We start from the raw sequence: 14500 nt of genomic DNA on the forward strand, positions 1-14500 counted from the left end.
TTCTCCCTTCTACCATCCATAGAAGCCCTTCTTGACTCCTCTGGTGATGAGAAATGAACCTGCGTGTTGGTGGTGGATTTTGTTGTTATTGTCTCATCAACATCTGTTTTCCCTGGCATCTCAGTTAAAAAAGCTAATTTTGCTGAGTTGGAGCAGCTGCCACTTGCCACCACAGTAAATTAAGCTTTCAGAAGACCTCATCTTTGGAATTACAGTTCTGATCATAATGTGGATTTTAATAGTCAATTGAGATGCTTATTAAATTATAAGACTCTGCATTAGGAATGTTCCTGTGCTGCTGGAGGAATCTCAATCGTTTAGTTTTTATTAGTTTTGTGATTTAATGAACAGAAAACATTAAAACAAAAAGCCAAATGCAAACCATCTGTATAAAAATGTTCTATAAAATTCAGGAAACTGACAGACATAGCTGTAAAAGTACTTTGCAAAGACACAGCCTCTCTTAAATGCCATCCATTTTAATACAATGATTAATGCCACCATCAGTTTCCTTAACAAAGAAAATTTCTCCCTTGTTTCTTTTCCTGGGTTCATGAGATTCAGTCTGTATTTCAGTGATGCTTATCAATGGGTTTGAAAAATATTAACTCTGGTCTGTTTAGATGCAAAGGATTTTTTTTTTTTTTAGGTGTCCACACACTTGTAGTTCTAGGGGGTGTGGCTACACCGCAAGCAGCCCCCGTGTCACTGTGTGGTGCCCGCAGCGGCCGAGATCGATCTTTTGTTGTGTTAGAGTTCGATCCATCAGCAGGAGGGTACAAATACAGGGCAATGACCTCAGCCACCCGCTGCTCCTGCCAAGGTGGGCGAGGTGTCCTGAGTTCTTTGGTGTGTGATAGAATACAACAGGGCAGTCCTGTGACACGGGAGTCACTGGTAGAGATTGCCAGAGAGGTTGTATGTAAAAGGAATAATGGTATTTAATGCACAGAGATATTAGGGTTTTTGAGGCTCTTCTTGTTTAAAAATACTTATATTAGGAAAGGATTCTTCATCCAGAGGATGGTTGGGCACTGGGACAGGCTTCCCAGGGAAGTGGTCACAGCACCAAGGCTGACAGAATTCAAGAAGCCTTTGGAAAACATTCTCAGGCACGGGGTGGGATTCTTGGGCTTGTCTTGTGCTGGGCCAGGAGTTGGACTGATGGCTCTTGTGGGTCCTTTCCAACTCAGGATGTTCTATGATTCCATCTATATTTATGTGTATATTATGTATATATAAAAGCATCTTAGTTCTCCTAAGTCAGTACAGCCAAATCCCTACTTTTTGTTCATTTTTTACAGGTATGAAAGACACCTTTGCATAAGATGTTGTCAAACACATACCTGTGGAAGAAGTATCTATATTGCAAACAGGTCCATGCCACAACAGGCATTTGTAGTATTATTCTGCTTCATCTTTTTGATGGGGCTTTTACCTAAACTTTGAAATAGATGAGATTTATTGAGGTTCCTGTTTCAGTTTGGATTGTGAAAGCAATTGCAGCATAGATCTAAATTATATATAGGCCTTTCAATGCAGTTATAATTAGGAGTTCAATAATAAAGCTATTACTCTTGTTGCTTTTTTTTCTGTTCACCCTCACTAGTTTGATTTGAGGGACTTTTAACTTTCTGTTTTCTTATGACTAAGAGTTTTCCTATGGCTCAGGAGTCAAAGGTCTGATTTTGTTGGCAGTGAAAGGTGCTGTCACTCTGTCACTGCTGCTGCTGTTGCACCTTCACTCTTGCCTCTGTGACTAAACAAAATTGTTTAGAGAGGATTTTTTTCCTGGGCTCCCAACCTTGTTTGTCCCACTTCTGTGAACAGCCTGTTCTGTTATGCCGCTGAAGGGAGTGACTCCACCAAACATACCATAAGAGCCATAAACACGAATGCATCACTGACCAGAGCAGTAAACCTGCTGTAGGTTACTTAAATCAGTGGGACTTTGGCCACTGAGTTTTAAAGGGAACCAGCTTCCAGGATACAGGTTATGTACAGGAGCCCTTCCTACCCATGCCTTGGCTTCTGTTCATCTGCATCACTAACAGGAAGCTTAGTGTATGGACAGCTGAGTTTTTGATCCACCAACATATCACCCCAGATTCCAGCAAAACCTGTTGCAGAATGGGAATTAAGCTTCCTAAAGCAGCTGTAAGCAGAATTTTGCTGCACACCCTGTCATCATGGGCCTGCCTGGAGCTACAGGAGACTTGTGATGGTGCCTCTTTGGGAACAGGGCCTGGACTGCTCATGAGCGAGGGTTTTATGGACAACCTGGCAGCTGTGAGATCTGTTTTCACATTGGGGCTGCAAGAATCTCTCCAAACGTTTTCATGGAGGGAAGAGGCGAACTCTGACAGTTTCCTTGGAGACAGGAGATAAGGCATCGATCCATGCCGGCCTCAAGAGTGCACTGTGCCAAGCGCTGCTCTCCACACGGGGCTGATGAAATTCACTGCTGGCAGAGAATGGGAAAAAGAGGGGAAGCGGGAGGAAGAACGTAAAGAAATCCGCACGGAAAATTCCAAGCTCTCCGCATGCCCGGCCTGGCCTCCCTCAGGCCCTTTCTGCCCGGGGGTGCTGCCGGCCCGCGGCTCCGGCGCTCTGAGGGCGCAGGGTCCGTCACGGCCTCCTCCCGCCCCGCACACCCGTGGGACCGCGGCGCCCGGCCGGATCCGGTCTCTGAGGGCACCGGGCCCGCCCCGGCTTCCCTCAGGCCCTTCCCACCGCCGTCCCGTGTCTCCCGGCTCACCCGGGGCTCTGAGGCCGCTCGGGCTCTGAGCATGCGGCGGCCCCGGCTCCGCCCCGGCCGGGACAGCGCTGAGGCCGCCTGGGCGTCATGGAGCGGCTCGGGGAGCGGCTCGGGGGGCGCGGGGCGGCCCGGCTGGACACCGTCCTGCGGCACCTCTCCCCGCGGCCGGCAGCGGCCCCGGCTCCTGTATCCTTCCTGCTGTGGGATCGGGAAGGGGCGGCAGCAGCACGGAGGCCCCCCGTGGGCCGGGGCTCCGCTTCGCCCAGCCCGGCGCGCTTTGCCCCTCGCCCCCCGCGGCCTTGTGGGCCCGTGGTTTGTCCGACAGGGACACCGGCCTGGGAGGGACACACAGGGCGAGTCCTGCCCTGTGTCCTGGTGCCGAGGACAGCGCTTCCGTGGCAGCCCCGAGTGGAATTTTGGGGTCAGTACCTGTCCCACCCCAAAGCCTCTCCCTGAGCTTCAGCCCCGCAGGCTGTGGGGAGCCGGGATGTGAATCTCGGCAGTGCCCCTGCACAGCCCCCCCAGCACCGAGCCAGAGGCTTCCCTGCAGCGAATTTTCCTCCTAGAGATTCAACTCCGCATGACTTAGAAGTTGCACGGCAAGTCACAGATTCCGTTGAAAGGTACAGACTCGACTGGTAGAGCAGCAGCAGGAAAAACAACAGGGTTTGCTTTGTGAGCGGGAACCGAGGTGGAAATGTTGGAAGCTGCCAACGTAAGGCAAAGGAAACCTGGGTACCAATAAGTTTTTACGTTGATATGTCCGTGGTTCTAAAAGTTAAATGGAGACTGCTTGCTGAGAATATTTTTAAAGCTGCTCTCATAAATGTTGCTTTAAAAAAAAAAGCTTTTTCACAGAGCAGAATGCTGACAAGTTACCTCTGAATTATAATACGTACAGGAAGATGTGATCAAACAGGATGTAGAAGTCCTCAAATCGATTAAAAATATGAAGGCAGATGGATAGTTGTTGACTTAGACTGACATAACGCAAGTAGGAACACAAAATTAGGAATAAATGACAGGAAAAACACCCTGGTTGTAAGATACAGGAAGTAAGGAGAGGTGCTGCACAACCTGTTTTTAAATCTGGGTGATGATGCAAATAGCTTTGGACAAAAACATAACTAAGCTGGGCTGGAGCAAGAAAGGTGTGTGCATAAAGTAAATGGCAGACTGTAATAGGAATAGATTTATTTGATACATCAAATGGTACATCACTTCACTGGTTTTGTTTTAATTTCTGCACCTCATGGTTTCAGTTGTCCAAGCAACCCAGACTTGTCCTCTGAATGTTGCAGTGTCAAGAGCAAAACCAGTGAGAGGAAGAGGCAGTGCAGAGCCTGGGAGGAAGGTGCTGAAATGGAATCCAGGACTGGGTGGACTTGTCTGCTGTCCCCCAACTCGGGGAGATGGAGGTGCTGAGGAGGGCCCCATGCTGGGATTTAGCCAGTGCCTGTGTCTCTGTCAGCTATCTGTGGACATTTAGGAGCCTGAATGATCAGGAGTCCCATATTGACTGAAATTAGGCCTGAAATGTGGTGTGTGGAGCACTGGTGCCCTCAGTTGGGGGATTCCTTGCTCTGGGACCTGCTGTGGCAGTTGCCAGCTGGTCTCCCATGTTCTCGCTGTCTTCCATCCAGTTCCCAGCACCTTTTCCTCCCTCTGGCTCATCATTTTTGCCAAACATTTTTGCATGTGTTGTTCTTCTCCCACTATATGTGACTCTTGACACGATAATGTTTAAGCATCCTGGCGTGGGGACCACAGATACAACTGGTGTGATGAAACCTATTTCTCATTCCCAAAGCATTCATGGTTTTATGAGCAGTAGAGGAAAGTCAGCGGTTTTCATAAAACCCTGAAGCAAACATGCATGTGCAGACCAAAAGATCAGCATGAAAATGCTCATTTTTGTTATGGATGACTCTTCAATACCATGCATAAAGCTCTTGTGAGGCTTCTTTAGCAAGTGGGGTTTAATTGCCCTTTTGATGAGAATGTGTCTCTGCATAAGAGAAAACAAATGCTTTTTTAAAACCTGTTGAAATGACTTGAAGTGGAGGACAAGCCTAAAGCTCTCCTCTCTTCCTTCTGTCCCTGTCATTTGGAAGGAACCTGGTCTTTGCAGTAACTGGAGAGATGGTGAGGGTTTGCAACACTGTAGAACGTGAAACCTCAGGTTTACTTCTATTGCTTTATTGTTTTAGATTCTTTTCATTTATAGAATATTTGGTATTATAATTTATTATTATAGAAGCATTGAGTGTCCAGCACAGCACCTGCCTCTAAGAGGAACAGCACTGTAGGATCAAGGACTCATGCCTGTAGATAATGTTCTAATCTATTTTGCTTGATTGTATATTCCTTAATTCTCACCCCAGATAAGCATTCCTACTTCAGCCCAAGTCAGTGTTGTTCCTCATTCAGGGAGGTTTTGGTAAGCTCCATCTTCCCTGGCAGAGATGAAAGCAAAACAGCCTTCAGAGCTCAGCTCTTTCTTCCCCAAGCACACGTGTTGGTCACTAGACATGGTTAACGTGTCCCTCTGTGTCCCAGCTACACCCTGGACAACGATCTGCTGACCACAGAGCAGAGGCAGTTCTATGAAGACAATGGGTACCTGCTCATCAAGAACCTCGTTTCTGACGAGGACATTGAGCGCTTCAGGTTCGAGGCACTTGCCTGATGGTCTGGGGGAGCTCTGGGAAGCTGGAGATTGTTGAGTTCTTCCAACATGGATGTTCCCTCTGGTTTGCAGGAAGGAGTTCACGAGGATCTGTAGAAGAGAGGTGAAGCCACCAGGAATTATGATTATGAAAGATGAGTCCCTGAGATCCCAGTTTGGTCAGTCTGAAAATGTGGTTAATAAAGTGCAGGACTTCCAGGAAGATGAAGAGCTGTTCAGATACTGCACTCTGCCAGAGGTAACACAAAGAAAGGGGGGTGGTGGTGGAAGAGCCTGTATGGAGGTATCTGACCCCACAGGTCACTCCCATAAACACACAAGTGAGGAAGGAAGATCAGGTCAGCTTTTAAGAGTGTTCTGCATGAACAGGGGATGGATGGAGGTTGGGGCAGAAGACTTAAAGCAGTGCTGTTCTGCCCCTGGTGTGGAGCCAGTCAGGAATGTGACTTGGCCAAACTGTGCCAGGCTAAAGGGACAGATCAGCCACATGTTCTGAATGTGTTTTATCCAGGCAAACATCTGGGCAGATCCAGCCTTGCAGCCAATATTCATGTGGCAGATATAGCTCTGTGGGAGTACCCTCCCCATCTTTTCCACCCCTCTCAGCAGCCTGCAGCTCCCTCTTCCCTCTTGGCCTCCTCCCCCCATTCCCCTTTGTGTACCAAGCCAGATCCTGCCTCCTCTCCTGCATCACTCCATGATGACACTCCTGACGTTCTCCTCCTGTACCGTTGTCCTCAGCCAAACATCCAGCTCCCAGTGCTTCCTCAGCAATATTTCCTCTTGTTTTTCATGTTTCTGCTTTTTTTTTTTGCTAATGTTTTCTTCCTTGTAGGTCCTCAAATATGTTGAGTGCTTCACAGGGCCAAACATCATGGCAATGCACACCATGCTGATAAACAAACTTCCAGATTCTGGTAAGGAAAACTTGGATTAGAGGAAAATGGATGAATTATTGTGTGTATGCCAGAATTGAACTTAGTATTTTAGAAAAGCTGTAAAAAAATTAAACCCAAATAACACTGAAAATTCACAAAGCCATTTTGGTGAAAGTTTATTTTCTTTTTACCTCGGTTTAATGAGACAACATGAGAAAACACAGGAGAGTTTTTGAGGCTGCACAAAGTCTAAATAGTATGGAAAATGAGGCAAGTAGAAATGTCCTAAATGTATTTATTTAAGGTGCAAAATCGATGGCAAAATAAGTATATAAATTATATATAACAGGCTCTTCTGGTGTGGATGATGTTTCCATTTCCACGGGGGAAAAAGAATAATAAGCAAAACTTCAAGAATATTTATTTATGTTTAGACTTCATGGAAGAGAGCCTCTAGGGCAGAGACTCTCTGTGGAGGCTGCAGCCCATAAATTGAGATATTTTTTTTTTTCCTTCTTTTAAAGAGAAAGCTAAATAAACATGAGCAGGGTGCAGCACTGGTTGATTCTGCTTGCATCACAGCAGTACATCCAGTGCCTGCAGACAGCACAGCTGTTGGAAGCTCTTTGTGCTGAGGAGGTTTGTGCAACACTGTGCTGGTTAAAGTTCTCAAAACTGGAAAGCAGCCAAAATGAGTGATGAAAATGTGTGGTGGTGGTGGTGGTGAAGGCCAGCAAAAGGAAACTTCTGAGGGGTCACAGAGCTAAGCAGCCTCCTGGCTTTCACTGTGTGACCCAAGAGCCACCACCATGGTCCATTTTGGGCTGGGATGGCAGCTCACCTGCTTGGCTTCCATGGCTGGGCTGGAGCAGGCACTGAGTACACTGAGTGACTCCAGTGGGAAGCAGCAGCTCCTTAGGATGTGCCACAGTGGTTTAACAGGAAGGAAAAGGCTGTGTCACGTTTGATGAGGCTGAAGGTTTCTGAACCTGTGTTGCAGACAAGCAGACCTTTCTGCACCCCATGCATCAGGACCTGCACTATTTCCCGTTCCGGCCGGCGTCCCGCATCGTGTGCGCCTGGACTGCCATGGAGAGGGCTCACCAGGACAACGGCTGCCTGGTCGTGCAGCCAGGAACACACAAGACAGCCCTGAAGCCTCATGGTTATCCAGAGTGGGAGGTAGAGAGTCATGGAGGGTTTGGGAAGGGCATGCAGGAAGGGGATGTATTTTGGCTGGGAAGGACTCACTGTAGGGGGAGGATGTGCAGGTCAAAGCTGAGGTTTTCAGTGATTTCTTTTTTCTGTTTATGCAAATATTGACATTGATTTGGGAGAGAGTTTCTTGGGTGACCTCACTCCATGTAATGTGGGTAGATTTACCTCTGTTCCCACCTTCACCTGGAAAATGTCCAGCATGTTGTGGCATGACAGTATAAACACATGCCAGCGTTTTCCACTGCCCTTGCCAAGTCTGAGGGCTCTGTCTCCTCCTGTTTCTGCCTGGTAGCATGTGTACTGTCCCAAAGAGAAGTCTGACAGTAAACAGCTGGATGGAATAAAATACCAAGTGGTATCTTCCTTTTAAGAGTGTGTGTTTCCTGGCCTGGATTGTCATTGGTGATGGTTGTATCAGGAGCAGAAGGCTGGACTCCAGCAGTGGCATCAGTCCACCCTTGTGGGGTTTCCCAGTGCTCTTCTCTGTTCTCTCCAGCTGAGAATGTCTTTGTCCAAATCCAGCTGTAGAAAATACAGAAAGTATCGTTTTTCTGTGTGTCAGGCTTGAGGTAGAAGGACTAGTAAGCAAAAGTCAGACTTCTAGCTTGGCATATGGAATACTCTCTCGAGGGGAAAGCAGATTCATAGCTGTCCCTGCTGTGCTCTGAGAATCAGCACTTCCTCTAATTCTAGCTGAGTGATTTCAGTTCAGCCTTTTTCTTTCCTAGGGTAAAACCAACAGACTTTTCCATGGGCTGCTTGATGAGGAGGAGAAGATTCCCAAGGTTCACCTTGTCATGGAGAAGGGAGACACAGTGTTTTTCCATCCCCTGCTCATTCATGGCTCTGGGATAAACAGGACATCAGGTTTTCGAAAGGTAGGAAAACATCCCTTGATACAGCTTTTTATATTCTTGATTCTAAAAAAAAAAATATCCAACTATCCCTCTATTTTTATCCCCCACCCCCTTTGAATCCTTTCTCAGTTCATGAATATGTGGATGAATGTTTTAAAGAGTTTTTATCTTCCTAATATACTTCAGCAGTCTCTTGCTTATTTATTATTTTATTTTTAAACATCTGTCTTCTGTAAGAAGAGCATGCTGTGCAGCTGCTTGAGAAAAATAGACCAGGAGTAGAAATTAGATATTGAATCTACATTTAAATTAAAGCCTGTCTGGCTGTAATTGCTTTTCTGAAAGTTCCCTTTCAGCTGTCCCAGATATCAGGACTTTACCTAATCTTTTTTCCCTGTCTTCTTGGTATCCCATCTCTGGATAACAGGAATCTCCATCATTCAGTAAATAATATTTATTTATATCATTGCACAACCCATTTTTCTATAAAAGATTTGTTGACATGCATGATGATTTAACTGAAACAGGGAAAAGTGCCCTCCTTTGTAGGCCTGGTCCTGTCTCAGAAGGGATTCATCCAGGCACTGCAGCACAGGCTGCTGTTTTTATTTTGGTTTGCCTATTGTGTGGCCTCTTCTTTCAGCCCCTGTGGCAGTTTGTTGGTTGATTCAAAACAAGTGGGTTGTGACCCTAGGGTGCAGGAACTAAGAGCCCTTACAGAACACACAGGTCTGCCCCAGCCCTGACTCTCCCTATTTCCACTCCAGCTGCTGATATTCTGAGATCAAGTAGTACAGCTCATGCTGAGGGAGTGAGGGGGAGAAGGGAAGGAAGAAGAGCAAGAGAAGGAGGTCAGCAGCAGGAGTATTTCTCCAGGGGGACACTCTCCAGAGCACTTGGAAAAGGAGGAAGGAATTTTCTGACATGATCTGTAAGGAAGGAGTGATGTGTCCACAGTCTGGAATGCACAAGGGTTTTTTCCAGCAGTTGTTTGTAGTTGATGTGACAGTGAGTGACACCCACTTTCCTCACACAGAGCATCAGCTGCCACTTCGCCAGCTCAGAGTGTCACTACATTGATGTCAAGAACACAACTCAGGAGCACCTGGAGAAGGAGCTGCAGGAAATGGTTTGCAAGAAATACAATGTAGCTTCTGTGGATCTCAAGGTGAGACTTGGCTCAGTGTCCTTTGTTACAAACCAGGTCAGTTCCCCTTCCCAAGTCTCTCGTGTGGCACATTGGTGCTCTTTGCTATGCCTAGCTGGCAGATCAGGCTGTACCAGGCAGAGGTGCTTGGCAGGATGAAAAACCTGATGTTCAGAGGATGACTGGCAGGCTTTTTGGGGGCCTTTTTCCTCATAATGCCGTGTTCACTGGCAGCCCCTTCACACCATTGATCTCCAGAAGTTCCTTCTGAAGGTCTACTTGTAAATAAAAAAATGGGGTCATTTGCCCTGAATTCAAAACTATAAGTTGGAATAATTTCAGTGTTTGCCCAGTTTTTATGTCCACACTTCTTACAATTTCCCTCCTACTGGTAGGTGGGTTTTCCTTTTAAAACAAGCAGCCACATCTGATCACAATAACAAATGGATTTTTTTTGTTAAATATAATCCCACATCAGTTGTTTATACTCAGGGCTACAGCAGGTTTGTCAGCAGTGATATACATCTGCCTCAAAAAAAAAAAAAAAGGGACTAATGGACTCTTGCTGAATAATGAGACCATTGAGTAAAATAGAAAGCAAATGTAAATGCTTCAGGGATCCAGCCACTGAAAGAAAAATAAACCTTGTTACTGGGGTGAAAGAGTTCTGAATATCTTAATCTGCAGCAGGTCCTAAGCGTGTGGAAAGCCAGTATCAAGGCAGTAAAGTCTAGATGTAAAAGCAGCAATTTTCTTTTGAAATGTACATGTTTTACAATATTTGGGGCTTTCTGGAGGCGGGGACTTTCTTTATCACCCTTGGCGTTTTTGTGTTGTTCTGCACATTTCCCCGCAGTGTGCCTGGGTGTGGTGGGGTGCCCAGCTGTGTTTTGCAAGCTGATCTTTCATGTCTGTAAAGTCACAGCTTGCTTGACTTTCAGTTCCTGGGGTTATTTAGGTGCTTGGTGAAATCCAAAGGGATGTGTAGTGGGGCTCTCTCCTTCTCCTGAGTGGAAATGAGGTTGTTCTTACAAACCCCAGAGAAGTCTCTGTGTTCACATGTAGCTTTAAGGATTTTTTTTTTAGCCAGAGTTGGAGTTTTCTCCCAGAGGAGTGCCCAGGTCTTATTTCACCTTCACAAGATGATAAGAACTAAGTAATTCTCTACAATCTCTGTAAACTGGAATCCTGGTCATTTTTTTCTGTGACTGGCCCTCAAGGTGCTTTTCCTTTGTCTCATTTGTGTTTTGAAGGATATGTGGAACTTTAGAGCACGGCTTGTGCAAGGAGAAAGAATCAACCTGTAGAAGACCCTGTGCAGAGCAGGATGGATCACATGGGCCTGAGAATGAGCTTCTCTGAGGGAAGAACACAGACCCTGCCTGGGCAGGCAGAATTCCCTTTATTGACCTCTGTAATGGTAACTTAGCCAAATGCTCCACTGCAAAATCGTTCTATGCTAATTCATAATAATTGCACTGGGCTTGGACAGCTGATGTATGTCAAAGGAAACTTAACCTAGAAAAACAGATTTGCTGCAGGTGTCTTAGACAATCGAAGAATCAAAGTCTTGAAAGAACACCTTGATTTTCTTGGTGTTTTCATTCTTGTTTCTTAAAAGTTTTTAACATGACACACCTTTAGAATGATGCTATACCAACATAAGATTTTATGCAAGAATTTCCAGTATTTCCAACTTCCTTTCCCGTGCCAAAAAAAAAAGAAAAAAAAAAGTTTCAGACAAGCCCTCAGTGATATGGGGAGTTACTAGTGTAGCTGATGAAGAAGTGGGTGTTAGCACCAGCAGAATCAATGGTGTAAGGAAGTGGCTAAAGAGAAAACAGCAGCCACTCACAGAGAAAAATGGGATTTATGGGCAGGAATATGATTGCTGGTAGAGTTCCTCAAGCATGGCTTGGCATGGCATCATACCTGACCAGGCAGCTCTGGCACAGGTGAAATAGGAGTCTGACAGTGTTGGGAGCTACTGGGCCAACAAAGCAGCCTCCCACTGGCCTTGCACAACTGATCCAAGGCTGTGTGAAGTGGGGGAATCCTTTGAGTCTGGCAGGTCTGGGATAAGGAGCCTTTTGCTGCTGCCAGGTTGAGGAAGTGTTTGGATGCTCCCCGGGGTGCAGTGGTGGCAGGGTGGAGTGATGCACACTGAAATGATCCTCTTGCCTTTGACAGTGTTTTTCCTTGCTTTCTGAAAGATTCTTTTGCTTTCAGAATATATTTTTTGAAATAAAGAATAAACCAGAGCAAAACTGCACTTGAGGGCTGTGTTGTGTCATTGCTGCTGCTCAGAAACTGGTGCTGGGGATGTCACTGAACACCCCAGTGCAAAGCATCAACACTCAGCTTGTTTCCACTCCCTCCCAGTCCACCCAAAAAAGAACCAAAGGCTGCAATGATGGGCTCTTGTGGCACCTTCTGCCTCGTTTTGTGATTCTTCATCTTTGTGCAGCATATCTAGATTTTCTTGTTTGTTTGTTTTTTAAAGAAGGTGAGGTTTGAGCACAGTTAAGTATTGGTCCTACACCCTTGGTGCTGGAGTGAGGTGTCTGCACTGTGGTTCCCACCTGGAGCCAGACATAACCTCTCAGCAGCCTCTGGTTTGACAACACCAAGAAGTCTGATGAGGGGTCGCTTAGGACAGACCCCCGGCCTGGCTCAGTGGGTGATTTTAGGTGTCCTGGTTCCCCATGCCCTCTATAACCCTGGCACTGACCAGCTCCTGTGGAGAGCATGAGCCCAGGTGGGTAATTTCCCGTGAGTTGGAGATCCCTCTGGTGACTTTGCTGAGTCTTTTCCATGGGATTTTTGTGAGAACTTGGTGCATTCTGTCTGGTTCACAGCACAGGACTGATGGAGACTTCCCTGTCTGGTGTCACTGGTGGAGCTGGGTTGATGCAGAGGGAGCTGTGACCACAGAGAAGAGCTACAGGTGTCACATTCCCAGTTTCAAGACTGAGTTTCTCTTACTATAGCTAGGAAAGAGAAGAAAAGGAAGAAGTTTACCTTTGTTTTTAAAAATTTATGCATCTCTGCCTATGGATTTCAGCTTAAAATTGCCTCTTTCAGAAGAACAAACCCATCAATGACCTCAGAGATCATCTAAACTCAGCAGTTGTCCCACCTGATGAGAGACTTGTGTCCTCATTCCTTCCACTGTGCTCATTCTGCTGGGCAGAGCACAGTTGGATGAAGCTGGATTCTCCCAGAATGGATGTGTGGTGTTGCTGGATACTTCTTCTGTAGCAATAATACCTTTGAGAAATAAACTTCCAAATCTGTTACGCAGAGCTTCAGGAGACAGGGAAATGCAGAAGCTGTTGAAATGCTTGGGTTGCTGTGTATTTTAGTGAAGCAACTTACCCTATTAGAAATGTTGCTTGAATTGAATCAAATTAAAAGCAAAATATTTCAAGTTATTTTGGTAATAGTGTGTTTTAGTTTAGCCCTGGCTTGGTGGGATGTCTCTTATAATTTGGTTTGCTGTAGGTGTTCAGGTTCATGTGTTGGAGGTATGTGTGTGCTCCTAAATTGATGTAACAGCATGTTTCATCTAACTTCATTTTCAACTAACTTCATGTTCCTGCAGGTTAGGTTAACCATGTTAGCCCTTGGTTAATTTTTTTTTAATAGCAGCATCCAAGATTCAAAAAGAACCATGTAAAAATTAGACATCTGGCTGCTTATTTGGCCATCTGCAGTTGCATGAAGCCCCAGTCTTTCAGAAACTTTTTTTTCTGCCTTGACATTTCACACGTGTTGAAAATAAAAGCTTCGTGGAGCTTGGTAAAAGACAATAAACACAGAGAAGATACTTTGCTTCGAATTTATGTGCTCTTTTCCAGACTAGCAGTTCAGAAATGTCAGATTTAGTCTCACTCCTGACCTTGCTGACAGTGGTTGCACGCTCAGTGCTTTGATGTGAAGACACTGGGTAGGTGCCAAAGGATTTTGAATCCCAGCTTTGGCTTCTAGTGCTGTAGATCAAAGTCTTACTTCATGCAAAAGAAATGGGGAGGAAAAGCAAGTTTAATTAACTACATTATAGTTTTTTCAAAGTAGATTTGACTCTATAAGCCAATCTGGGATGTAGGAGATCCTTTTCCAGCAGTCATTTGTAATCAAAGTGGCAGTGAGTGATGCCCAATGTCCTCACACAGCTGTCACCTCACCAGCTTAAGAGTGCTACTACAGGGATGTTAAGAACATGATCCAAGAGCAGCTGGAGAAAGAAGTAATTGAACTTGGACATGCAAAATATAAAACGGTTGCTGCTCCAGACCTTGTGCTAATCTTAAATCACTACCTTATCTTGTAACTCACAAGTGATTTTGGCCTTTCTGCTGATAAGGTTTCTTGTTGCCTGCCTGTGCTGGAGAAGCATCCTTGCTCCACACACATCCCTGAAAATCAGCCCAGGAGCTCTGCAAATCCAGCTCTACTCATCACTATTCCCACCTCTGGGCTGGCAAATTTGATTTCATCCATGTTCTTTGTTATCTTTTCAGTGGAAATCAACCCAGGTAGGACGAGCTTGTGCCAGCAGCCATTTAGATAGGAGAGGCTGTAATTCAATCCTTCTGTAACTGGATTTGCAAGAAGAGGACATAGTTTATGAAACGCCCATCCAAGCACCTTCTCTGCTCACCACATCAATCCAATGAGCCTTTTGGCTTACACCAAGCAGGGTTTTGTGCCTCGGAGCTTGTAGCTTTTAATTTAATTTAGTGTTGTCTGTACATTTCTGTTTGAGACTTGGAAGAAGCGGTAAGTTAATGGGTGTTTTTATGGCCAAACAGATCTGCTCATACCAGGAAGAAGCAGGAAATACTGCATTCAAAGATGCTGTTTTCTAGGTTTGTTGTTGCTGGGGTTTTTAAATGCAGGTAGTTAGGAAGAAATTAGCAAAGGTAGTGTAAGGAAAAGAATCAATCTTTA

The 14500-nt window shown here is 45.6% G+C and overlaps 1 protein-coding gene and 1 long non-coding RNA gene across 2 annotated transcripts; one reads left to right on the plus strand and one right to left on the minus strand.

Annotated features, from left to right (window-relative positions):
* Positions 1-461: 461 nt before the first annotated feature.
* LOC128807615 (uncharacterized) lies at positions 462-2841 on the minus strand. Its single transcript, XR_008437213.1, has 2 exons — positions 2759-2841; positions 462-2461 (listed from the first exon to the last, which is right to left on the minus strand). It is a non-coding gene; the product is annotated as an uncharacterized LOC128807615 (long non-coding RNA).
* On the plus strand, positions 2565-11819 carry PHYH (phytanoyl-CoA 2-hydroxylase). The gene is made up of 9 exons (XM_053978109.1): positions 2565-2944; positions 5143-5198; positions 5318-5428; positions 5520-5685; positions 6283-6364; positions 7326-7507; positions 8272-8421; positions 9437-9568; positions 10801-11819. The coding sequence occupies exons 1-9, from the start codon at positions 2846-2848 to the stop codon at positions 10852-10854; spliced, it is 1032 nt and encodes a 343-aa protein (XP_053834084.1). The 5' UTR covers positions 2565-2845; the 3' UTR covers positions 10855-11819.
* Positions 11820-14500: the final 2681 nt, after the last annotated feature.

This window comes from Vidua macroura, chromosome 5 (assembly GCF_024509145.1).
Source record: "Vidua macroura isolate BioBank_ID:100142 chromosome 5, ASM2450914v1, whole genome shotgun sequence".
In the NCBI taxonomy this organism is placed as follows: domain Eukaryota; kingdom Metazoa; phylum Chordata; class Aves; order Passeriformes; family Viduidae; genus Vidua; species Vidua macroura.